Below are 27,710 nucleotides of genomic sequence, written 5' to 3'. Positions count from 1 at the left end.
TGTGATTGCCGAACAGGTGACCAAAGAGAAGGAAATGACCAATCGCAGTAAAAGTATCACAGTGTATTTTAATACAGGCACGCATGATTCAATAAATAAATAAACAGGCAAAGACTTTAACCCCCCCAATGGTAGACCCAATGTTACACCCTTGGCTGCAACTCATGATTAGTTTGTTTCAATGAATCGAGTCATCGGTGAGGCCCTACATAGACCACATCAGTATGGACCAAACACAGTGGGTTGGTTAAAGTTGGGTTAAAGTTGATTATTGGATGATCGATTAATCAATTCATTGTTGCAGCTCGAAAAAAATATGTTTACACGAGGAGTGCACCACTTTCCTCCAGTTGCAGTTACATTTCTGGCCCTTTGGTTATCATCACACTTCCTTTTTGCCATCATGATAGCATTCAACAACTAACTCACTGTGCTGAAGTCTTGCTTTATATTTCGCATGATGGCGGTTTTGAAGCCTATTTGGTCTAAATTCTACTGGACTTTGAAGATTCCATTGTAATTTGAACCAATAATGCATGCAACAGGTTTTATTGATTACCATATATAGCTAATGGGCAGGAGGGGGAACCATGAATGTACGTAGCTTAGCTAGCTGTGCCGATTATTGACATGGTGGCAGATTAAGATACACTATTTACTAGTTTGTTTGATTCCAGAATGAAGAATTTATACTGGCATGTGAGCTGTGTAGTGAGCGTGCAGACAGAAAAGACAGCGGTCTGTGTGTGTGTGTGTGTGTGCGTGTGTGTGTTTGTTGGGGGGGGGGGAACAGTGAGAATTTGGCATAGAAACACAGCAGTCTGTGTTGCTGCTCTACCACCTGGGACGAGCGTCTTGGCACAGCATCAAACGCCACCCTGCCAGGCTGGCACGCCTCTGCTGCCTAGGGCCTCAACACCCGCCTCCTCTCCTCTTGGCCAGGCCCAGCCTGGCTCGGCCCGCTTCAGTGAAGCTCATACCACCCCCTCCTTTCCACACTGGCCATCCTCATAAAGCCTGAGGGGCCCTACAGGTGTATGAATTAGCATCTTGGATGGAAAAACGGCAACAACAGACAAAGGATTGTTTATGGTCTTTGATGCTTTCTAAAATGACAGAATATAGACTTGAATTACAATTGTACTGTACAGATGAGTCCATACAAAATGTGCCTATTGCATTTTAGGTTGAAATAAAATCAATGAATTAAGAGTCTTAGTCGTCGTCAGACAGCTCCAAGTCCTCTACCAAATCCTCGTCCCCTTCTGCAAGTTTGACCAGAGCAGAGAATGACACCGGCTGAGGAGCCTTGGAGGCCTTCCCGTCTCCTATGTCCTCCTCCTCATCTAGAAAACATAGTTATAGGTTGCTGTTAGCATTTTTGATATGTAAATGTGAAGGTGCATCCATACTGACCAGAAGCACAGTACTGCTCGGATTCTGCAGCATTCTAAAAAGGACACTGGTAACTTCTAGCATAATGTAGAATATTGTAATCCACTACACATTTTGAACATTGGATATGAAAGTACTAAGATAACATTATGAAAAATGTTATGAAAATGTAAAAAAATAAAATACTTTCTTGACACGTCTTTGTGTCATTTCCAGCTTAAAGATACCCATCCAACAAATAGACATGCACTTTATTGCAACATTTGGACAGGGGATGAATCATTTTTGCTTAACTTTTTAAACAGGGTGTCCCAAAAATGGATGTAACACATAATGCGGATTAAAATTTTAAGACTCGCTGAAAAGTTGCAAGAATTTACATTTTGCACAGTTGGATCTTAAAGTAAAACTGCACTTTTTTGGAATTCCATCCATCATCCACAATCCTTGTGAGACACGAACACCTCTTTTCTGTGCATTGTAAATATATAGAAACAGCTAAAAAGAGGCAGCTAATTAATGCATGTAAAGGGACACACCTATTCCACCTACAAAGGCGCTATTAAAACACCTCCAAAAACCTCCAACAAGGTTTTATGGTTTTATAAACATGCTGTATGTAGTACATTGATGAAACTTCCTTCCTGGGTGCACTGATTTCACATAGTAACATAGAATGAACGCCTACATCTAGCATTAACTTTTTCAAACTCAAAAAGACAGCCGCAGTCGCGGCAGCTCAGTTATGTAATGTTACCTTTCCGTAGTGGCCTAAGGTGTTGTGAGTGAGGTGCCAGTAAAGTAGTTCTTTGGTGTAACAATAATAACAATGTTGCTGTAACTTGGTTAATATGCAAGTCACGTTATGTAAATGGTGCATTGTTGGAGCTTTTTGGATTTTTTTCCCCAAAAGGCTTTATAGGCAGAATAGATACATCCCAGGGTTGTGTGGTTCCTGAAGAGGCTGACAGATACAGGCAGGCCAAGTGGAACACAGCTTCAGCGGTGGTCGAGACAAAGACTTGTGTGTGGGAGGAGTTCGGTGAGGTCATAGAGCACGACTTTCGGTCGGCCTCGAAGAGGTTCTGGCAAACCGTCCGACGCCTCAAAAAGGGGAAGCAGTGCCCGGTCCACACTGTTTACAGTGGAGACGGAAGCTTGCTGACCTCGACTGAGGATATAGTCGGTCGATGGAAGGAATACTTTGAGGCCCTTCTCAATCCCACTGACATACCTTCCATAGAGGAAGCAGAGTCGAAGGACAAGAACGCAGACTGTTCCATCACCATGGCTGAGGTATTTGGGGTAGTCAAAACGCTCCCCAGTGGCAAAGCTTCGGGGGTGGACCAGTTTCGCCCTGAATTCCTCAAGGCTCTGGATGTTGAGGGACTGTCTTGGCTGACAGGTCTCTTCAACATTGCATGGAAGTCGCAAACAGTACTTCTGGATTGGCAGACCGGGGTGGTCTCTGGAACACACCAGAGGGTGTGTTCCAACTATAGGGGGATCGCACTACTCAGCCTCCCTGGGAAAGTCTATTTCAGAGTGCTGGGGAGAAGGGTTAATCAAACCTCGGTTAAAGAAGGTGCAATATGGTTTTTAGCCCGGTCGCAGAACATTGGACGAGCTCTACACCCTTGCAAGGGTACTGGAGGGTACATGGGAGTTTGCCCAACCGGTCTACATGTGGAATTGGAAATGTCATTCAACCATGTCCCTGTGGTGTCCTGTGGGGGGTGCACCGGGAGTACGGGATTGGTGGTGCACTACTACGTGCCATTTGGTCCTTGTACAACTGGAGCAAGAGCCTGGTTCGCATTGCCAGCAGTCAGTCGAGCCTGTTTCCGGTAAACATTGGCCTCCGCCAAGCCTGAGCTTGGTCACGTTTCTGTTCATAATTTTCATGGACAGAATTTCGAGGCACAGCCAAGGCGTTGAGGGAGTCCAGTTCCGAAGCATTAGGATCTCGTCTCTGCTATTTGCAGCCGAGTGTGAAGCTTCTGGGATGAAACTCAGCACCTCATCAGAAGCATCAGAAGCCATGGTTCTCAAATCGGAAAGAGGTAGATTGCACCCTCTGGGTTGCGAGTGAGGTCCTGCCCCAGGTGGAGGAGTTCAAGTATTTCTTGTTCATGATTGAGGGAAGGTTGGAGAGTGAGGTCGACAGACTGATCGGCGCAGCGTCTTCAGTAATGCGGTTGCTGTACTGGACCGTCGTGGTGAAGAGAGCACTGAGCCGGAAGGCAAAGCTTTCAATTTACCGGTCAATCTATGTTCCCACCCTCACCTATGGTCATGAACTTTGGGACATGACTAAAAGAACAAGATCCTGGATACAAGCGTCTGAAATTAGTTAGGGTGACTGGACTCACCTTAAGAGATAGGGTGAGGAGCTCTGTGACCCGGGAGGGGCTCAGTAAAGTCACTGCTCCTTTACAACAAGAGGAGCCAGTTGAGGTGGCTTGGGCATCTACCGGATGCCTCCCGGACACCTCCTGAGGTGTTCTGGGCATGCCCAGCCGGGAGAAGGCCCCGGTGCAGACCTAGGTCACGCTGGAGGGATTATGTCTCACAGCAGGCCTGGGAACACCTTGGTGTCCTCCCGGGGGAACTGGAAGAGGTGGCCGGGGACCTGGAAGTCTGGGCTTCCCTACTGAGACTGCTGCCCCCGTGGCTCGGACCCGGATAAGTGGAATGAAATGGGTGGATGGACGGAGTTGCATCCCATTACATGCATTCTTACCTGCCTTTTTATAGCGGTTTGTATATCTTTACAACACACAGAAGAGAGAACCTGGAGGCTAGTGGGAATGTTTCTCCAGTAGTAAAGAAGGCTTCACAAAGGGCATCTAATGTCTGAAACTGATGTCCATTTTTGTAAACTTCCCTTGCCATCCACCCCCAAATGTTCTCAATTGGATTTCCATCAGGGGAACACAGAGGATTGTCCAAAAGAGTGATATTCCTCTGGAAATCCTTTGTCAGTCGGGCATTGTGAACTGCAGCGTTGTCCTGTTGAAAAACCCAGTCATTACCACACAGACAAGGGCCTTCAGTCGTGAGGGACGCCCACTGCAACATCTCCACATACTGTAGCCATCTGCCGCTTGATGCCCTTGCACAACCTGAAGCTCCATTGTTCCATTGAAAGAAAAAGCACCCCAGATCATGATGGACCCCCCTCCACTGTGCCGTGTGGAAAACATCTCAGGTGGGATCTCCTTGTCATGCCAGTAACGTTTGAAGCCATCAGGACCGTCAAGGTTACATTTTCTCTCAACAGAGAATAAAACTTTCTTCCACCTTTCAGTGTTGAATGTTTGGTGTTCTTGTGCAAATTCCAAACGGGTAATTTTGTGGCGTTGAAAGAGACAAGGCCTTTGAAGATGTTTATTCTTCTTAAAACCCTTCTTTCGCGGATGCCGTCTGATGGTTTTTGGACTCCATCCGCACCAGTAACATCCTTCATTTGGGCCGAGGATCATCCCGTGTCTTGGCCGACAGCCAATCGGATCCTCCGACTCAGGGCCGCTGACATTTTTTGGGATTTAATATTTGGCATTTTTGTTCCAACCCTCTGGATCTTTTAAGAAGTATGAAATGACTTTCTTACTGCGTCCAACCTTGGCAGCAATGGTGCACTGCGAGAGGCCGTGCTTATGCAGCTCAACAATCCAACCGCGATCAAAGAGAGAAATTTTTTGCCTTTGCCAGAAAATGACATTGAATCTACATTTTTGCCACGATTTTGTCTTTTAAAGGCTGTGGTCTTAAACCTTTGATCAGAAGATGAAAAGCCTATTTCAGTTTAATGGTTGTTTGCAATTGCCGTGCAATTGTGTCTTTTGCCCCAAGACAGCTGGGATAGTCTCCTGCATACTTGTGACACTAGCGAGGATAAGCAGTATAGAAAATAGATGGATTGTACGGTTGTTTGAAATAAATGGCTTACTCAAAAAAACATGGTCTCACTCCCATTTCTTATTTTTGCATTTTGAAGCTTTACTTAGAACCTCCTTAAGATCCAACAGTGCAAAATGTGCATTCTTGCAATTTTTCAACTGATCTTCAAATTTTGTTCAGGAGTGTATGTTAAGCTTAACACACAGGAAATAATCAAGCCAGACATAGGAAATTAAATAATATCATTTTGTACAGCAGATGACATAATTAAAAAAACATCTGTAGATTTGATCACCTGAAAAAGGAAATTTGTTTTACAACCAGTGTGCACACATTTTAAGGATACAGTACTTTTAGTAGATTTGTGGATAAAAGGAACTCGTTTTTTCATTTTAATAGTTCATGTGTTCAATAATTCATGTGTTATCGAACTTTTACTTAAATGTATTTAAAGTATAAATGAAATTTATAAACTTGAAATTCAACATTTATACATCCAAACTAGAGTAACACATTAGTGAATGCTCATGTTTTTGCACCAACCTGAGTCTCCATCACTCATGTCAGACAGGTCTTCAAGATCATCACCACCATCATCATCATCATCATCATCATCATCTGAACCTTGGCTGCCCTTTTCATCTGAAATGGAAAGAAAGAGGAAATATTACAAGCGAAATGAAACCCAGCTTCTTTTTTCAAGTGTTGACTTTCCCAAGTTTGCGTTGCTACACGTCTGACGTTCTTTGGAGACACCTCTATATGGGCCACGTATCATCATAGGCAGCTCAAAAGTGTGTGTGTTACACCCCCCCACCTCGCCCCCCTCCTCGCCCTTCCCCTGAGATGGAACCCAAAGTCGATTACAGACGCCGCCACCGCACAAACACCCGTGACAGTTTACTACTGGCAATTTCAGACGTCTTCGGCTCTCGGCCTAAATATAGCAAAATGGAGATTGCAGGCAGGTTTGATGGAGGCTCTGTGTGTGTGGACTAGCCAAAGGGACAACGGGGGTCCACAGGCTTTGAAGTTGAGGTGTGATGAGAGACTGGGGGCGTAGACGAGACACACACAGACACACTATAGAGTGGTTTCCTCTTGTCTGCTACACTGCACACCCCAAGTACAGACATATAAACAACACGGATAAAAATATCACACTTCCTTCGCTACCCAAATTCAACAATGTGTGCTCTCCCTTCCAGCAGATTCCAGCACGACCTTGAAGGTTGCCCTCAAATGACCAAGGACTTATTGACCCCACCCCCTCCACCCTGTGTACACACGCGCACGCACGTGCACACACACAGCACCACACAACATTATTACTAGCAGCTGCCCCCTTGTTCTAGTGTTGCGTGCATCAACAAAGAAGCTGCTGAAGCCTCAAGACTGGACAACAAGGTTTGTGTTAGTGTGCCGTCATCTCCAACTGTGTGTGTGCGTGTGTGAGCTCCAATGAAAGCAAGAGAGGAAGCCGCCACCTCTGGCTGTTCCACAGCTCTGGTTTGAATTAGGAACTCCCGCAGGGACCCCAAGCCCGTACTTCCTGTCGACGGAGGTCAGTTTGCGTTTGTACTGGGTGGAGGAAAGACCCACCAAAAGGAGGGGGGAGGCTGACAGGCGAGTGAGACGCAGCTGCACGTGCATTCGCGGGGACTCTACCAACAATGAAGTCCAGATGCATTAATGAGGGGAAAAAAATCCTGCCGCCTTCTCGTCTTTTCCTCTGTGACCTTGTGGAGGGATTTTTCCCCCACCATTCCTGGAACGTTTCCTAGTGTAAAGCTGTAAAAACGAGGCTGTAGCTGCCTGTGACCTGTGGACGACCCCTCCCCACCCAAAAAGGACAAAGCACAAAATGGCACAAGAAGCTAATTACACATTTCTGTTGACATCAAAGAAATATATCTAAAGATGGCCGCTGTAGTCAGTTTTAAAGTGAAGTATTTACAGGTTGATTGACTTTACATGGGACTATTTTTTTTTTTTTTTTTTAGAAAGGACTATGTCCACAATAGAGACTCCAGGACAGTAACCAGACTTGAGCTGACATCATCTGTAAAACTTCTTCTCTGTGGATCAAGCAGCAGCAAAACACCGCCCCCCAGAGGCCAACAAGGCTAATACATCACCTCTGATAGCTTCACTGGTTGAACGAAATCTGCACCAGGATGCTATTTATCTCCATGTACAGATTTTGAGGGTAACATTTTAACATTAAAATAATGTAACCACTAGAATATTAATATTTTAAAACCATTTTTTCTTTAATGACTCAACCATCTCATTTGTATACTAAATTGCCAAACAAGTGTAAAGTTCACCACTAGTAGTTAGTAATAGACTAGGAATACAAATTCTGGCAATGTCATTAATGGCATTATCATAAGTCACGACAAGTATAGCAGCTACTTGGAGGTCCTTTCAGAAAAAGTACCACAAAAAAAGCCAATGAGCAAGCAAAACAGAGTTAATCCTGTGATGCTGAGCTCTAGTAAGGAAAGCTAAGGTATCATGCAAAGTCTTGACCTAAAAGTTTTAGTGCGGCCTTTGAGGGATATTTTTCTTGAAAATGTAACTATGACTTTTGGGCAATTCAAATATTGAGGGACCACTATTTTCTATATGACCAACCCTCTTACCTTTGATTTTGAGGCCTGTGTCGTCGTCATCATCATCCTCTGAGTCAGACTCAAACAAACCCTTAAACTCTTTCTTGTCCTCTGCTTTCTTCTCCTGAATCTTCTTACGCTTGATCTCTGGGAGGTTCAGATCTTCCATCTGGACCAAAACAGAAAACAGGGTCAATACACAAGCCTGCTTTCATAATATGAATGATCACAATGAAACCTTTATTGCTATATGATGAATCAAACTGATGCCAATGCTGTCCTAACTTAAAAAGCCTTAAATAGTCCAATATTTACCCTTTCTTTGCCAGAGATCTCCAACTGAATCTCCTTCTCTCTCAGCTTCTTCCACTGGGTGTAGTACTTGCTTAGAGGAGTCCCCTCATTCTGCATCTCTTTCTCCCAGGCCACCTGATGGACGGCAAATTGAACACAAAAATCACAATATGTTGTAGAAGTTTGCACCTCCTAGACTAATACTTAATTGAAGCACATGGTCTTGTGCAAAAGGATATATTTTTTTCCAACTTGTTTTTGTACATGTGTAGTGCCTTTTGGGGTGGCTTCTATGTTTAATATGCACTGCCAAGAGCGTAAAAATTAAACAAAATATAAAATTCTGTTGTTAACCTTATTGCTGGCAAACAAAATGAATAATGGCATACAGTGCCTCACAAAAGTGAGCTCGCCCATGACATTTCTGCAATTTTTTTCAATTTTGAAAAGATAATAAAATATTTGCAGAAATGTGAGGGGTGTACTTTCGTGAGGTGCTGTATATGAGAACAGAGAGACAAACAAAAGCATTGGCGGAAGGAGTCAACACAATCATTAATTATGCTGCCTTTCGGGTTGGGTGACATGACAGTAGGGGGGCCGATGGCCAGAGGGGGGCTGTGGCCTTTGGCACAGCAGGAGTGAGATGATGGCACCTTTCCTTTGCCTGCGGGGACATCACTGCTCTGTTACCAGGGAGTGGATGCCATGGCGTCAACATTCACTGAGTTGAGAGTGGCCGCGGCGACATTGATGCTGCTGCAGGAGCCAAGCTGTTATGTTGTTTACCAAACTGTTGTTTGCACATCTTATTTTCTCATCTGTTGACGTACACTAAGAAAAAACTGGTCGTATGTGGGCTTGATTGTTGATGACTCATGTCTACTTTAATGCAAAATGGTAATGCACTACTACACTGCAACCAGCAGTGGCACTATTGAGTCCACCTCGACTAGTTTGTTGTTTAAAGAAGACAAAACGACAAGCTATGGGAAGTTGGTACATGCATGTAGACCTCTTATGTAAACACCACCAGACAGAATTATTCAGCTCAATACAACACATGAGTGCAGAACATTAAGAAAGAGATCCCTTGACTAGTCCTCAATGTGCCTAGTATTTACCTGCTCACATTTAATATTTTGACACTATTGCAATTAGGGATGCTCCAATTGATCGGCCACCGATCAAAATCGGCCGATTTCCGTGGAAAAGCACATGATCTGCATATGCCGATAAATGCCTTTCAATGCTGATCACCTCTGGCTCATACTATTACAAAATGCAGTCTGTAGTGAGCGTCTCCCGCTCACTTTCCTTCCCTACACACTGCGCAGGTGCGCCACACCCAAAACAATCATGTTTGCCATGTGGGACTTACCTGTCGTTTGTGAGAGTGATATATATTTTGCACCCTACAAAACATGCCACGAAAAATATCTCACTGGGGTAGCACGTTGAAAAGCTTTAGTTTAATCCGGCATTTGAAGAACAAACACCTGACGGAGTATGGTGAGTTTTCGAGGCTCACGATGTGATCATCAAACAGCAGCTGTAGCTAAAACGCTGGACGCTCGCCCATATGTGCGTGACAGTCAGAAGTCTAAAGTAAATAACCCAAAAAATAATTCAATTCTTTGAACAAGATGACCACCCTTCGTCAGCGGTGGAAGACACCGGATTCGCCGACTGCTCTCTGACTTCAAAGCCACCTATGTGCTACTCAAAGTCCTGACAGATGTACTCAACATCCCACCAATGTACTCAATCTTACATCCAAAGTCCCCTGAAAGAAGGCGTCTCATCCTCTAAGTTTCACGAGTGATGTACAATCATGGAAATAATTTCCACTCTTGCCTGATACAACTAAAAGGTACCTTTGGTTGGACAAATAACTAACAAAAATAGCTCATAGGAGTTACATGTTTTGGGAGTGCAATGCTATATGTATTCATGTAAGAACTTAAGTGATTTTGGTTATTGTAAAAAAAAAAAAAAAAAAAAAAAAACACGTGGTAATTGCTAGATATCTCTTATGAGCTATATTTATTATTATATTTGTCCAAACAAATGTACCTTTAGCTGTATTGGGCATCAAAATAGATCCAATGAACTGAACAAACAAGGGTGGTCTAATCATATTTTCCATGACCGTGTGTTCTCTTGAAAAAGTAAGTGAAATATGCTTTTGTCTAAATGAAGGTGATTTTATGGTTCCTTTTTCAAATCATGTAGCCAGTAAATTAAAAAATTTACACTTAATCTACATGTACAGTCAAACTTGTCTATAGCGGCCACTAGAGGGAGTCCGCAAAAGTGGCCGCTATAGACAGGTGGCCTCTATAGACAGGTTGGCGTCCAGTTTGAATGTTGACCAGTAGAGGAAAAAAAAAAGAAGAAAAAAAAGAGGGGGGGGGGGGGGGGGGGGGGGGATAATAATAATATTGACCAGTAGAGGGCACTGCGGACTGCGGATAAAAGTTGTACAACACTACTAGGCTTGTTATTATCATGGTTCATGGTTTTATTCCTGAACATGCATGAGTCAAACAGTAGCACATCACATAGTACAATTCACAATTTTGCATGTCCAAAAAGGAGTAGGAAGAAGCAAAGCTTATTTAATCCTACCCCTCATCAGTTTCAATACATTTATTCACCTCTTATTCTTCCAAGTGTACTTTGTAGGTCTACATGACAATGTAGTGCAATCATAGCCAAGGTTTTTACTTACTAAAAGGAAGCTAGAGGCTTAATAATAACTGATAGAATATATCCACGACCCACAGAACAAAGCTGTGCTAGTAATGTCTTACGCTTGTTTTTTATATTTTACTTTTTATACAGTAGTGTTATTACAGCTTTAGTTCATCGGGAAGTGACGGTGGGCGTCCCGAGCAGGAGAGCGAGGCTCAGTGCTAGCTGTGAGTTTCGAGAGAGTTGTGAAGTGTGTTTATGTTGGCGTGGATGTAAAGTCCTGGGTGTGTTCTCCGCTGTTAATAAAGCGATTTAAGTGCATCGGCGACGTGAGTCTCTCCTTCCCCACAACAAGCGGCATTACAGTATTGACCAGTGCACACCAGGAAATAAACGGTGTCATTTCTTACAGGCATTGGCTGGACAGCTATGTAGTGGGGCTTGTTTAACCTTTGCCTTGTGGGCAAGCAGGAAGGAGAGACGATGCTGAGAGATGTGTGTGTGTTCTGAGCTGCTGTCTGGTGGCCGCGTTCAATAAATAAAGTTGGCAGAAGCAACAGGAGAAGTTTCCTTCTTTGCTTCAGAGCTGAATAACACTGACAAGTTAACGGACTAGTAGCGAACGGAAAAGAAGACGGCTTTTTTGTGTCGAATACAGAAGATGAGGACTTTGATGGATTTGTGGATGAGATTGATGAAAAATAACGTGAGTACATTCTAAAATACTTCAATTAAGTACAACCAAACTCAGTTTTGCTCCCGCTGCGGCATGCATGCTGGCGTATGTTTTTTTTTTTATTGTAGCATCGCTGGGAGCACGTCCTGTTCCCAGCCTAATTTGCGGTAATGTTTTGGTGCAAATGCTCTTAAAGTTACATGTTTGACCAGGAAATAGCAAGCTCAAAAGAAGACGGCTTTTTTATGTGGAACAACTGACAGTTTGTGTGGATCTTGTGAATGATTGTGACTGAGCTAGGACTCAGTAATTACAGTCTACACACGACAGCTTCATTGATTGAAAAACGAAACTTTTTCGTGCATGAAGCTTCTACTTGAGTTGGTAATTTGGCTGCTATATGCAGTCAGATATTGACCAAGGGAGACAAAATGGGTGGCCGCTGGCCGCGTTGGACAGGTGACTGCTATACACAGGGTCTATAACATGCAAATTTGCTGCGGGGGATTTTTCAGTGGCTGCTATAGGCAGGTGGCCGTTCTATAAAAGGTGGCCGCTAAGACAGGTTTGACTGTATATGATCGGTATTGGAATCGGCAGCATAAAACCCTGATCGGAGCATCTGTAATTGCAAATATAATTTGTAGTAAAATAGGTGATATTTTTAGCATGCTTCCTACTCCACTCACCACAGAGGCATTATCGGCCACTCCAAAGGTAGCATTCTGTCGCCGCCCTGTGATGTAGTTGCTGTTCTCCTGTAGCTTTTCCAGGAGTTGTCGCACAGGCTTACAGTAATTGGCCACTTTGCATTCTTTCAGGAACACTTTCAGCTGGTGGAGGAAGATGGGTGGTGTTGGGGTAGGGTGAGAAAGAAAGGAAATGCTGAAAGATCATCCATGCACACCATCAACTGAACACAGCTGAGGAACCTTTGTGCAAGCAATTCAGAAAGATTTGAAATCACAGGCAGCACCAGTGCATCTCTATTAGCTTGGATGGTGACCAAATTAGTAACCATTAATGTTTTAGGGAAAAAAACCCTGCAATTTCTCAACATAAGCAATATTTTCCAACATGGACAACATTTGTGTTACCTGAAGGATAGTGGGCAGGGCAAGTTCTGGGAAACCGATGGAGGTGGACTGAGTGTAGAAATATTCCAGCATCAAGTCATAGAGCTGGTCGATCAAGCTGTCCTAAAAGGCACAGTGAGATGGAACATTACATACGGCATTTATTTTGCAAGTACAAAATAAGAAAAATAATTCGACTAGTCTGTATGTACAATGACAGGAGTATATTTTAAAACCACCCATGACAATGCATGACTTGCAAATGGCATGAGTAATAAGTAAACATTCAGAAGGACAGATTAGTGCACTTTACAAAAAAAGTGTGTTTGTGTGTGTGTGTGTGTGTAGCAGGCGACAGCAGAGAGAACCGTGAAGGGAATAATCCCAAAGGGCCGTGCTGCAATCCTCTTGGCTACAGTACTGAGTGTGGTGACTTAGGGACAGTTTTAGAGGCTCAGTCTACTTATGCACACAGCACACAAACACAAACACACAGACTAAAGCGCACATTGTCAGGTGTGTAACGTGGAAACAACATTAACCAAGGTGCTAAATCATCAGATCAATGGCTCATGCCCAACTGTGTCAAGTTCATCTAAACCAGACGTGGACAACTGGCAACTCGAGGGCCCATACCTCCCTTTAAAAATTTCAGAAAAATAAAACTGAATTATTGTATTTACTCCACCAACAGGGGAGAGCTTGTAACTGGTAATGCTGTTTGACGACTGGATTATGTACCTGTGTCAAGGTACAGCTCACTTACACATCTCGTTCAGAAGGCACCTGAAGCGAACAGCCCACCTTCGCGAACGCCTTCTCCTCTGATTTAGTAATAACATTTGCAATAAAAGTGACTGTTGTGTGGTAACAGAGTTCCAACTCCAATAACACTCACATCACATTGCTTTAATTGTTCGCTCACATCAGAAGAAGTTAACAAGCTCATAAATAGTCGGCAAGTGTCGTGGTTGCTCACTAGTTGACTCTCCAGAAAACACCGCCAGTAGTTCTTATATGACGCATCGGTGTTCCTACATGTCAGTGTGAAGAGAAAAGTTGAAAAACATGTTTCAGCCAAGATTGAAAATGGATTACCCTATTTGTTTCAGTTACAGCTTCATATAAACCAACTAATAATGTTAAAAATAATTGTTACAGCCCTAGTATCAATAAATAAATGATGGAATTAATCTTTTTTTTTTCATTATTCTGAATAGGTATGTACTTTCCAGGAAAGTAGTTAGGTAATGTAGCTCATACAAAGGGTTGGAGGAGGATAAGAGTAGAGAGCTGGCCATTCAACTCGTCAATCTTCCCAAATGTTTTCAGGGATGTGTCGCCCACAGTGTGTGCGCTCATACAAGCATCTTAGCTGGCCTAGCAGATGCCTTAGAAAAACAGATCCACCCTTACTTTAAAAAATATAATACTTTTCACTTATGTTTTAGAAAACAGAACAATGGTAACAGTCTGAGAAATATTAATATTTTTCCATTTTCCATACTTTTCCAGACCTGAAAATTTACAAAATCAAATTCCTTACTTTTCCATACTTCCCTTACTTGCATAGGAACACTGTTTGCAAATGGAAGAGGCTATTCTTGTTCCAAAGACAGAAGAGTGTTCCAAAGAGTTTACCATTTTGAAACCTTTGGTACAGGTAGCCGCCATAGTGTTATGCAGTGAACTCTGTAGTAGTAGTACTTGTTCTTGTCAGTGAACTTGCACAGAATGCACGGAAATGTTATTGCCCGTTTTGTGCTGTTCTTAGAAGAACTTAAAAGAAAACTGTTAAAAATGAATTCTTATTAAACCATCATTTAGTTGACTAAATGAGTTTGCCGTCATTTTTGTTGTATGCAGTGTGTCGACTGGCCCGTCTGGGACAGTGACATTTGACTGGTCCCTATCATCACAGAAGTTGTTCATGCCTGATATACACCCTTCAAATTACAACAATGTAACAATCCATGATTATATGATTGAGTAGCAGGAGGAATAACATCAACAAGGCTGAAGGACTTTCAACCTTTGACTTTAAACAGAGCAGTAGGAATAGGAGTAGAGTTTCTCTTTTAGGCTTTGTAAGAGTGCTAACAAAAAGTTGCACATATAGTTTCTTTTTGATCATCACAGGGTGTGTCCCACAGTAATACCTTGTATGCTTTCTCAATTAGGTTGATTTTGTTTAGCTTCAAGATGACGGCGAAGTTGATGGGCTTCTTGCTCATCCGTCCTGGTTTCTTGTTGAAGTCCACTTGCTGAAAGATCTGTGAAGGAAAAGATAAGTTGAAGCGTGATAGGAAACCAACAGAATACAAGAACACCACTGAAGTGCCTTATAATTGACTTTGCTGTTCAAATACATTTCATTCCACAATGAGATCAAAAACTACATTGATATTTGCCTTCTCATTCCTCAGAGACAACACCTTTGCAATAATTAAGGGAGGGAATGAATATGGAGTTAATCTGATTATTTTGTATTTGTTTTGGCAACATATGAAAAGGCCAAAATCTCGCTTCATACTCTTGTCATTGTTGGAAGGTCAGTGCTTAGAAGCACTGTTTACTGTGGCTGTGGCCGCTTACTTGGCAATACTGTAGTTTGAGTCTGAGCTTTAGCGGTCAGCAAGATTAAATGATGGCAGCTGCGAAGGCCGACAATGACGACGTCATATTATCATAGGGATGAGGAAATTGTTTGGTTATGCAAGGTTTAGGGTAATTACAACCTAAAGTAGCGTCTCAATAAACGTGTTCCAGCAACCGAAACGTAAAGAACATAGTGTGTCACATAGTTGTAGAAAGCTTTGGATTTAGTCACCAGTGTAACCTTTTGCCCTGCTTTCCCAATATGAACATTAGGTAAGCTTTATACATAATACATGACTGTATTTAATGAACAAACAGGATACCACTCTCGCTTTAAAAGTCAAAATTCAATTTGGCCTAAGGACACACACACACTATGCAAGTGGTTCTCAGTTATTTTCTGTCATGCCCCCTCAGGAGAAGGAAACATTTTTTACGACCCCCCCGATTTGAAATAATATTGAGAAACTGACAATATCTATTTATCTGTATTGTACAGTCTGTATCGTAGTGTTTCATTTTCTGTCTTTTCCCAAAGAGAGTAGCAAAAAATGTTATATATAGCTGCTCTACCTTGTACCCCAAGGGGGACCGCCCCACTATTTGAGAAGCACTGCACTACGTGTAGCCGACACCTAAAGTCCAAATTGTTGATTGACTGGCGTGGGCATTTCGTACCGTAATCAAGCATTACACTTGGCTGCTAAACAAGCACATGTGACACCCGCCACCCAACATGTCGACTACTTGTCCACGTTTTCTGCTAACGGTTGCAGGGTGTGAAATTCAGAAGTGAAATTCTGCTGTACACGTGTATCAAGCTATTTCTGACAACCGCTTATCATTGTGTGGTTCCATGCGCCTGTGTGGTCGTTAATGCGCTCAGTGTGTGTGCAAAGCAGAGCGGCGTCGCTGGCCGCTGCTGTCTCTATAAACATAGGATGTGGTGGCGGTCTGCGGGGGGAACCAGGGGGAAGTGGGACAGCATGGGCCAACTCTGATGCATGCACATGCACACACGATGCTGAAGCAGGAAGCTCCAACACATTCACCCCCAATGGAGAGGCAAGAGCGCAGACAGACATGCAGGAGGAGGTGGGCTGCTGCTGCTCTAATTAAAACAGTGGCAGTTCACTGCTTACCTCAGCTAACAAGGGGAACAATTTATGAGAAAAATACAGAAACTGTGCATCACAAACAAACATTGTGTTGGACGTGGGAGGGGTAAGGGAAAAGCGCTTCTGTGTCTGTGCGCGTGCGCATAGAAGGTGTGTGGAGTAGGGCACAGGCAGACAGGATGTGGTTTGCACAGCGTGTTGGGACCAGAGTGTCAACCACAAACGTGCCTTTATCGCTACATGCACATATGCACTCAAATAGACCACTCCCATAGGGGGAAACTGGTCTTTGCTGGTAACAAAGAAGCCTCTTCTCTCACACATTTGCACACAAAAAGCACTAGAAGTTGTCCATTGGGGGCATGCAGTCTGTATGGCAACGAAGCTCACATACACACGCAAGCATCACACACACACGGCCCATTGAGAACACACTATATTCACACACCACTTGGGTTTTTCCACATTAAACCATCGGCAGAACATTCTGGCATGTCAACCTTTAAACTGTTTCAGGTTACGATAAAGATACCTTGGAAGCCTTTAGTGGGCCTTAGTTCAAATTTGTATAAAAGATCGATAAATGCACATCAATAAAAGGCGCTTGTTTTTTCATGCTTTTATCTTGAAATGTCAAACACGGGAAGTGCTGGGATTTCATTGGCAAAAACACAACAATAAATAATCAATGTCAAAATAAAGCGTCAAACAAGAAAAGCTAAGAAAAGCTAATAAGCTTAGTTGGTTGTTTTGAAGCTCTGTGCACATACACGCATTTTGGCCAAGTAACTTTGTTTGACGGGGAAACACAAAGGATGATTACTGCTGAGATGACACCACAGTGCGGCATAATGGAGTCTTACCTCTAAGAGAAAAGGGAGAACTGGGACAAATGTGTTGGTACTGCTAGACAGCAGCGTGAGGGCTCTACAACAGTGCATCCTCAGAGGATAGTACCTTGATGTGGGCACCAGCCTGGTGAGGGAGAAAACGGTGATTATGTCTCCACCTGCTGTTAGTACAAGGTAGAGCAGCTATACGTAACATTTTTGCTACTCTCTTTGGGAAAAGAGTGAAAATGAAACACTACGATTATGTGAAGGCACTTACTTGATGGTACCAATGATGACTTGGCACAGTGGATAGATGAGAGGCTGGAGAATGTCACTTGGGTGCAGGGTGCTAAGAACCCGACACCACAAATACAGACAGTGGATGTACTGCCAGTTATACACCGACTGGTACGTTTCCTATGGAAAACAGATAAAGTATACTAGTGGTAGTTAGATATGCTATGTAAATTGTTTATGAGCACAAAGTGAAACAAAACAGTGCCAGTGTAATTTCATACAGTAAGGTTTAGTGAATTTTAGACTTTCCATCGTGGACAGAAAGTTAACTTTGAAGCATACATGTGATATACTGTATATTGTTTAGACAAAGACCAAAAAAAAAAAAAAAAAGAAAAAAAACAGTGCTGAAAGAACAACAGCCTGTTCCCTATGAATGTTGGCCTCTGCCAAGGCTGCCCTCTGTCACCGATCCTGTTGATAATTTTTATGGACAGAATTTGTACGTGCAGCCAAGGCGTCGAGGGTATCCAGTTTGGAGGCCTTAGGATCTCGTCTCTGCTTCTCACAGATGACATGGTCCTGATGACCACAGGCTGTGACCTTCAACGTTTACTGCGGCGGTTTGCAGCGGAGTGTGAAGCTTCTAGAATGAGACTCAGCAACTCCAAATCTGAGGTCATGGTTCTCAGTCAAAAAAGGGTGTATTGCACCCTACGGGTTGGGAGTGAGGTCCTGCCCCAAGTGGGGGAGTATCTTGTCTTGTTCACGAATGATGGAAGGCTGGAGCGTGAGATCGACAAGTAGATCTGTGCATCATGTGCAGTAATGCAGTCACTGTAGTGGACCGTTGTGAGGAGAGAGAGCTGAGCCAGAAGGCAAAGCTCTCGATTTACGGGTCAGATCCATGTTACTACCCTCACCTATGGTCATGAACTTCAGGTCATGACCACAAAAACGACGTTGCGGATACAAGCGGCTTAAATGAGCTTCCTCCATAGGGTGGCTGGACTCACCCTAAAAGACATGGTGAGGAGCTCTGTCATACAGGAGGACCTCAGAGTATAGCTGCTGCTTCTTCACATTGAGAGGAGCCAGTTGAGGTGGCTCGACCATCTAGTCCGGGTGCCTCAAGGGCATGCCCAGCCGGGAGGACGCCTTGGGCAGACCTCGGACATACTGGAGGGTTTCTGTCTCACAGCTGGCCTGGGAATGCTTTGGTTTCCTCCCGGTGGAATTGGAAGAGGTGGCCGGAGACCGGGAAGTCTGGACTTCCCTACTGAGACTGCTGCCATTGTGACCCGGACCCGCATATATGTATGGATTTGCATGTAGATGGGAAAACTGTTGTCATAGTTGATTTATTGTTTTTTTTTTATTACCAAATAGTCAAGTGAGACATTAGGAGATAGAGTATCACTGAGTACTGCGATAAGCACGCCAAAAACACCTTGACAGTCTGTCGCCCTTAGCCCATGCCCACCATCAGAAACCAACCTTTTTCTTCATGGTCATGGCATTCCTGAGATGGATGGCCAGCTGTCGGATATAAATGAAGGCATGCTGGTAAGTGGCCTGCGTGTCCAAGGAGTACATCTCTGTTAGAGTGCGCTGCATGAAGTTGATCATTGGCAGCATATTGGGAGACGTGAACTTGCAGTTTTGCACATAGGAAATGTACATTTGCTGGAGAGAGACATTAACAAAGCATAGGTTATATTTAATAGTGTAACTAACACAGGCTTGGAATTTATTTCCATTTACTAAATACCATTTTGCCATATTGTCCCATAGTATCCAGTAGGGGTATCACGAGACCTCGTAAGATTAAAATGTGACAAGAATTCTTGTAAAAAAATAATAAATACGATAATGAATAAATTAATCACACAATAAAAATCAACTCGATTTTGCCCACCTCGATATAGTGCCAAGAGCATCCAGGTCTGTTTTCCGCTTCTCTCTCCTCTAAACAGGCACAATGGTGGTTCATTTTGTGCTTGTTTTCAGCCCCTGGGCATGTTTGCTTCCAAAAAACACGGCTTGAACAAAATGAGCCCTCTTGTCAATCATACAGTCTCTATGAGGAAAGGCGGGGCTGCTAGCGCACACACACACACACACACACACAGCAGTGTTGCCTCATGAGGAGCAATGCAAGGTAACGTAGTTAGGAGGGAAAAAGATGCTTGCCTTCCAAATGCCACAGTCCGGGTGTGGGAAGCCTGTGCAATGTGATGTAAACAAATAATAATAGAAGCGTAAAAGCAACTACTGGGGTGTTCTTTCATGTCTACAAGGCTCTAATAATATTAAACCCCGTACTTAGAAAGCCATAAACAAGTTTTCCAAGCCAGTATGCTGAATTTGTCTGAAAGTGGTGGCAAGAAAAAGTCAACGCAACAAACTTCTTCACTGAAAACATAACCACTGACCCAGTTTTTAATAGACCTAAACATGAGTAGGCCTGCCACGATAATTGATAAAGCAATTAATCGAATGATTAAAAAAGAAAAAGAAAAAAAAAACTCAATAATTGTGCCAGCCTCCATAAATGTGTCATTTCACGACCTACTGATGGAGGTGCCGCGAGCAGCGGAGCCTTCGTCCCGGCAGTCAACGCTTACTGAGGCGTTTTGTCGGCAAAGTAAATATAAACAAAATTGTGCTAAATGGTGCACACTCAGTGTCATTCGCTATATGTTAAGCCTTCCTGTTAATAATATCCAGTGCTCATTATTTATTCAATTGCAACTTTGTTTACAGAGACTTGATACTCCATTTTATTTTTTTCTTAACAGAGACAGTCTTTTTTTAATTTTTATTTTATTGTTTGAGGATGATTGTGAGTTTTATTTTTAAGTGCAATTTTTGCATCCATTTTATTTTCATTGGGGTTTTTTTGTCTTTTTTTTGGTTTGTTTAATTTATTATGTTCAATTTATTTGATTTAAAACCTCTTGACATTCCAATTAAAATGTTAAACACTCTTCAGAAATTAAAGTTTATTGCTTTTGATATGAGGTACTCCCATTATTATGCAATATAATTAATGAAAGAACTGTCTAAAAAATGTCTAGAATATCGATTACCGACAATTTATAAGACAATTATCAACGTGCAAAATTTGTTATATGTGACAGGCCTAAAAATGACTGGATAATATGTTTGCTTTTTGCAAGTTTTTATTAAGCAATGTTTTTTTTTAATAGCTCAACACAAAATGGACTCAATGTATAACACCTACAAAATACCTGCAGTGCTCCGGAACCTTCTCTCTGGCATTTGAGACTTGACGTCTTCCGTGATAACTCAATTCAGACTCGGTTCCCACATCACCTGCCACACCGCTGCGTTTCTTCAAACTATGGTACCGTATTTTTCGGTGTATAAGCTGCTACTTTTTTACCCTACAGCTTTATACAGTGATGCAGCTAATTTGTGGTTGCGTTTTGGTCTCGTTACATCTTTTTGTGCTTTGGAGCAGTCATTTCGTGCTTTGTGCGCGCGCCCTCATGAGTGATGTTCAATACCACTGAGTTCTTTTCCAATTCGATACTAAGTAAAATTGAGGCTGGTATCAGTGATACTGACGCGATATCGATACTTTGCATATTTACAACTAATGTGTCAGGTAAATTTGAAAAATTAAAAGAGAGAAATGTATTAATTTATTTTAAACAACTGCATAACATTTAGACAAGGTCTCAATAATTTAGTTACTTTTTACTCTGTTCATGTTTATGATATACATTACCTGAAATGACTGGAGTATCAAAGTATATTTTTCCCTTGAGAATCGATTTTAGAGCCTGCTATGGTATCAGATATCGATACGCACATCACTAGGCATCATGAAGAACGCGTGGAGAGGTGCATGTGATGCAGCTTGCACAACTTGCAGCTGTGATGCAGCTCCGGTTGATGGCGAGCAATCTAGCGGCTTTCGCTCGGGTCTGCCGGTAGATCTTGGCAGCGTGGAGCGGTATCGGTAGGCCCGCTGTCGTGGGCGGGTTTCGGAAGAGCTGCACTGCTGCGTGCTGGGGAGGACAGCATGAGCTCGGTTTTCTGATAGGCTACTGTTTAACCAGACGTGTTACACGTACTGTTCTGCACTTTTTGGAAGAAATATTTTATTTAATTCAAAATTAAAAAGATCTTTCTGTACAACACCTTTCACGCATGCGCTCACCCCTAACCCTGCATAATTAATTTGTTCCAGAAGACATCCTGACTTTAACCGAAACGGACGCTAACTGAATACATTTTTCCCATAACAAATAATGTAAATCCAATTAATGCGTTCCAAAAAGCCAAAAATGTTAACACAAGACACATTTTTAGCGTCTTACAATTATAGCTTTAGGTGCAGAAATCAATTTGAAATGCATATAAATAATAAATGAAAGGGTAAACATAAATTAAAGTTAACATTTAAGGTTACTTTTACCTTCATTGAAGTCGTGATTCTTGACCTGACTGTTCCCAAAGACACGATGTGGCAGCGTGATCAACCACCACCTCCTTCCTGTTTTGCCATGAGTTATTTGAACAAATCAATTGAATGAACATTATTATTTGAATATCGTGAGCTTTTCTTGGAGACGAATAAAGTAATTTATTTCTTGAATTCAATAGTGTCTCCCACTTCAATAACCCAAAATGGAGCCAGAGAAAGTTGCAAGTGACAGAATTTGATAAAGAAGGTGAGAAACACTATTGAATTCAAGACACAGGTCATGGGAAAACAGGAAGGTGGTGGTGGTTGAGCTCGCTGCCACATCATGTCTTTGGGAACAGTGAATGAAATCTGTCATTTAATGAAGGTAAAACTAACCTTAAATGTTCATTTATCGCTTTCATTCGTCATTTATATGCATTTAGAATTGTTTCATGCATGTAAAATTTGAATTATAAAACTAAAAAACATGTCTGTGTTAACATTTTTGAGAGTCACCCGCTGATGACGTAGACATAGCTGACTTCTGGTTCCGGTTGCCATTTTGTTAGCTAGCTCAGATAATGCTAAGAACAAATGATAATTAAAAAAATATAATGAGAATACAGAGACTCACGCAGTGTATTAATAACACGATAGGATGGGCACCATATGGTACACTAACCAGAGAATGCACGCACACCTAGGCAAAATTGTAACGTAAATCGACATTAACCGAAAAACACAATTGCTGGGACAGACGATATTGATTCAATCCATCCATCCATCTATCACACCGATTTCTTTACACAACATGTTATTCAGGAAAAGCAATAGAAAACTCCAGCCAAGTCACAAGTATTCTACTCACAATCAAATTTTATTTCCTGTGGCAATGTGGCCACCACCTGCAGCACAGGCAACATCAAAGCGATAAGAGAATTCCTTCCAGATACATATCAGCATGTCATGATCCACGTAGTTGATCACTGCTGTTATTCAATGTTTAAGGTCACAGAGGTTAGTGGGTAGCGGTGGCACGTAAACAAGGTCTTTTTTATATCCTCACAAGGAGAGAGAGAGAGAAAAAAAAACACATACTGTGAGGTTGGGGAAACTCGCAGGCTAAGCACGAAAAGCAAGGTCTTGGGCCTCATTCCGACCAATGTTGCCAGAGGAACAACGTGACTACAGCGCCCCTGTGGCAGCCATTAAAAACTTAGAAAACTCCTTTCTTTCAAAAGGACTCGTTCCATGACAATGCTTGAGAACTGAAGACAATGACATTGGTTCATTCTTTTTGACTAACCCTGCATATTATCATATTAGTGGATAATCTGGTCTCAAAATAATGGTGACAATAATATTGTTTCTGTAATAATTTGGGGAAAAATAACCATTACTGATTCAAATGTTTTCATTGTACTTTTCTTAAAAATAATGTTAAAATCTTGTGTCGTTCTCGTAGACTCAATATTGCGTATCGCTTTGTCTCGTGAACTGAGTGTCTCGTGACACCCCTAGTAACCAGTATTTCCTACAGGGCTGCATTCTAACTGTGGCAAGGGTGTAGGGAAGTGACATTTTCAAAGTAAAAGGTTTCAAAATTAGAGTCGCCACATAAACATGCAGAATTCTTAATCAGTCGTGCCAAATCAATCTGTAGCAGTCAACATTAATTAGTGGCACACCGCCACAAATATATGAATGTATGGGAAACACTAGTACCTTTGTGTCACACTGCATTGAACTCACCTTCAAAATGGGGACGAGATATATGTCCTGCTTGTGTCTGCAGATTTTGTTAAGGGCCAGAAAGGCAAGAACACGACATGTCTCCTCCCCAGTGCTCCATTGCTTCATCAATTGCTGCACAACAAATGTGATGTGGGTGAACAGATAAGAGACATTTGAAAAAAATGACAATGACAATCATTGCAGTGCTGCAACACATTTAACAGTTTATTTCCCTTTAAGGATGAGTAAAGTCAATCCTACCTTAACCAGGTGCCGACACTGTTTAGGAAGACAAAGATAGTACGGTACAAGCTGGTTGGCGTGCCGCAGAACAGCGCTGATTACTGTAGCCTCTGTTAGACAGGATAACAACTGCAGATGGAGAGAGTCCAGAACAACAGAATACAAAGATATCAAGATACACAACTCCTCAGAATTAACCAGCTGCTACAGCATACAACTACGATTACCTTTTATAGCACATATTTTATATTAAAAAACATGAAATATCTCACAGCACACAAAAAAATATCGGAAAAAGTAGCGTAATCTGTTGTATTAAGGAAACAGGTGGATGCACAGGTTAATTATGTACCTCCTGCCATCTAGTGGAAGGGGATTTAATTGTTCTGCCTCTCACTATAAATGGCTGGCATAAACAAATGGACAAAGATATATTATTTGCATGAATAAATAAATAATTTTTGGACCAAGTAAGTGAAATTGCATAATTTGATGTCTCCCAACACACTATTGTGTACAGTGACTGCCTAATATCAATACACACAAACCTGAACTACGCCGCTGAGATACATCTTGACGTCGATTTGATTCTTCTGCCATTTCTTACTAGATGATGGGAGCACCAGCCTAATAACAGCGTCAGAAGAAATGACAGGCATTCGTATTTATTTCCACAGTTACACTAAACTCGACAGAGGAGGAGTTTGTGCTGTTATGAGATACTTAGCATACTTCTTCTGGTCTTTCTCAGTCTTCAAACTGAGCATCTGCTGCAAGGCACTGTAGATGTCTCGGATGCAGAAGAGGACTAAGGAATTAAACACTGCAGACATAGGGGAGAAAAATGTCCGTTACTGTTGTTGGTGAAATCACTACTTTACCGAACTAAAACCGATAAATGACAGTATCAAGCACTATTGGAAAAATATTTTAGATAAAATACATTTTTGCAGTGAAGTTTGTGACAAATTCTGGTTTAAATGTAGGTTATATCATGGAGCGTATGCTCTCTTGGTTGTCCTGTTTGGTTTACATTGTCAAAATCCAGTTGCCTTAAAAAGTGTAGCAGAACTTCTGGGCCCGGTTGTTCAAAACTTATTTATTTAACCACTGGTTAAGTAGACTTAACCAGCCGTGAACTTTAACGGCACTGTTACCTTGTTGTCCAAAACTCTGTTAACTTTAACCGGCTGTTAACTTGAAGTTAAAGTCAACACACCTAAGGACCACCGCAAACTTTTTAACACGTGGTTAACTCTCAAGATGGAGTTGGCAGCTGATGCTGCCTTCATGATGCCATACTGTCATGTCTTCTTAAGTGCCTTGGTGATGTCTGGGTTATGCATCACTTCACACTTTACTGTACATTGCAGCTTTTCAGCACATAAATTTATATTTGCAAGACAGAAAAACATGCTTTTAACTGCCTAGATTTTAAAAGGAAACTATTTTATTAAACCGTGTTAAGCTTGCAAATTCTATCTTAGTCGTGTGTAAGAACAACTATTTTCATGGAATAATTGTACATAGAGCTATTTAAGGCTTTATCGGAGTCACAAGATCGTATTTTTATGAACTTGCATTTTGAGAGGATAGTTACATTATTTTTAAAGCATTCCATAGGAATTGTAAGTATAGTGTGTCTGATGTACATAGTCTTGCCCTTGCAATGTATTGAAAGCTGTGTTCTGTACACTTCTGTAAGAATAACAAAAAACATACATTTGATAAATATTGCTCATGTGTCGTTTATACATGTGTGTGTATATATATATATATATATATATATATATATATATATATATATATATATATATTAGACACATACACATGTATTATCATCTTGGCACCAATATTAGGTTGAACCCTAAGACTCTTACTTTGAAGGCGAGCCAACTTTCAGTATTTTTCCAAACTATAACAGTTTGTGTTGAGCAAAATATTTTTTAACCAAAAACATTATTATTTAATTCTGTCGTTCATAAATTGCTTGCTTGCTTGCTTTAATTCGTAAAAGTAATTTGCGTCTGGGCTCTTTGAAGGCTGGTTAAGTACTTCCGGTATCCGGCATAAGGCCCAATGTTCATTTTGCTGTAAAGCTGGAAACGGTTAAATTATTGCTTACTTTAATTAATAATATATTCAACTAAAAATATTGTTTAATTTCTTTTTTTAATTAGTTAAATCGGTTCGCTATCATTTTTTTTCGCTAAACCGGAAGTCAACAAAATGAGGAATTGTGCGAATATTGGCGCTGACCAGTGATGTCAACCACATGGTTAACTGAAGGTGCTGTGAACTAACGACAAGACTAACCATCTTTTGAACAACGCATATTTAACGGTCGGTTGGCTAACGGCAGGTTAAGAATTTATATGGTGGTTAGGGGTTAACCAGTAGTTAAAATAACCGAGTTTTGAACAACCGAGCCCTGGTTGTCAGTTGTCACTATTAAAGAACTACCGGTATTCAAGGGTTCATATGGACACAAGACTGCCATTGCTCAACAGGTTGTTGCTCAAATGAAACTCTTGACTGACTTGAATGTCACACAGAATTTGAACATGATCCAAATAAAATAAGTCTGCACAAACATGGCAAACAATGCCCCAGTGAAATACAATTATATCTTAATATTACTACATGAAATTATGTGTCCTACCTGAACTGTCAGCCACCTTGTATCTACACTGGCTAACTCCTTCACCCTTAGTTGTGGCAACAGCAGCCTTGAAGGCCTGGGTGATGTCTCTGAAGAGACGAGGTGATGGTTCCTTCTTTAGAGAAGCTTTCCACGCTTCAATCATTTTTTCTGTAACTTTAATAGCCTCATCTGTTTTCTTAAAACTTATCTGATCCCCCTCATTCTCTTCATCACTGGCCTCCTACATGCAAAGGATAGTTTTGTTATTTGTGCTGTAACTCATACAACAAACACACACACTGGTCCGTTTCCCACCTCCAGCATGGATGGTAGTCTGTGGTACTTTTCCTCATCTTCATCCTCAGAACTATCAGTGTCGTCAAAATTCAGAAGATTCTGGTCGTTTTCTTGCAGGAACTTGTAGAACTCTGGATCTTTGTTCTTTAATCTGGACAGCTGCTCCTTGTGCTGGGACGCTTTGCCATGCTTTCCTTCACACCTAAAGATATAACGCACGTTTACATTCGTGATGTATAGGTCCATACATTGAAATCGGCATGTATAATGGTTACTTATTGAGCTCTTTCTTATTGTTCCTTTTCATGGGTCCATTTTGTTTGGGAGTTTCGTCTTCAGTCTCCCCTTCATCCTCCTCAGAGTCCAAGCCTGACCGCAGGAACTCATCCACACTGAGGTCTTCTAGTTTTCTACAGCCAAGTAGTTAATTGGGTTATGAGAACAACAATAGACAAACCACTTAAGTTGATCGCTGTTGTTAACTCTTAAACAAGAGTTGACCCGGAGCAGTTTGTGTGCAAAGCAGCTAAGAAGCCTGGTCTGTTGTTAGCAACAACAGATAGCAAGGATTTAAGCTAGCAGCTACATGGAAGGCGCCAGCTCTCACACCGGTAACGTTAACATACTTTATAACAGCAGTCTGACACCGAGAAAGCGTAATACTGCGTCAAACGATTAGGGCGCATACCCTGATAAATATGTGTACTGTGAAGTTGAAATTAAATACGGACGCACCTTTTCTGCTTCGCTGCCATGCTGCATTCAACATGTGACGCCTGGCCTCAAGTACCCACAATGCATCAGTGCGATTGGTTTTGCGTTTCAACTACGGAACCGGCCTGAATTGTTGCTCAAAGTTTGTATCAAACTAGTAAATGTTATCGCAGAATAAGTTTAATAACATAT

At 41.8% G+C, this 27,710-nt stretch overlaps 1 protein-coding gene across 1 annotated transcript; it reads right to left on the bottom strand.

Annotated features, from left to right (window-relative positions):
- Positions 1–1,081: 1,081 nt before the first annotated feature.
- On the bottom strand, positions 1,082–27,692 carry noc2l (NOC2-like nucleolar associated transcriptional repressor). The gene is made up of 18 exons (XM_054780184.1): positions 27,540–27,692; positions 27,080–27,214; positions 26,823–27,006; positions 26,526–26,748; positions 24,596–24,686; positions 24,412–24,490; positions 23,882–23,992; positions 23,639–23,752; positions 18,943–19,131; positions 17,486–17,625; positions 17,239–17,350; positions 14,819–14,932; positions 12,681–12,782; positions 12,273–12,416; positions 8,232–8,345; positions 7,947–8,085; positions 5,842–5,940; positions 1,082–1,346 (listed from the first exon to the last, which is right to left on the bottom strand). Exons 1-18 carry the CDS (start codon positions 27,557–27,559, stop codon positions 1,216–1,218), a joined length of 2,241 nt encoding a protein of 746 aa, XP_054636159.1. The 5' UTR covers positions 27,560–27,692; the 3' UTR covers positions 1,082–1,215.
- Positions 27,693–27,710: the final 18 nt, after the last annotated feature.

This window comes from Dunckerocampus dactyliophorus, chromosome 1 (assembly GCF_027744805.1).
Source record: "Dunckerocampus dactyliophorus isolate RoL2022-P2 chromosome 1, RoL_Ddac_1.1, whole genome shotgun sequence".
Taxonomy (NCBI): domain Eukaryota; kingdom Metazoa; phylum Chordata; class Actinopteri; order Syngnathiformes; family Syngnathidae; genus Dunckerocampus; species Dunckerocampus dactyliophorus.
The sequence above is the reverse complement of the archived record's forward strand: the minus strand, read 5'-3'. Positions and strand labels throughout refer to the sequence as shown.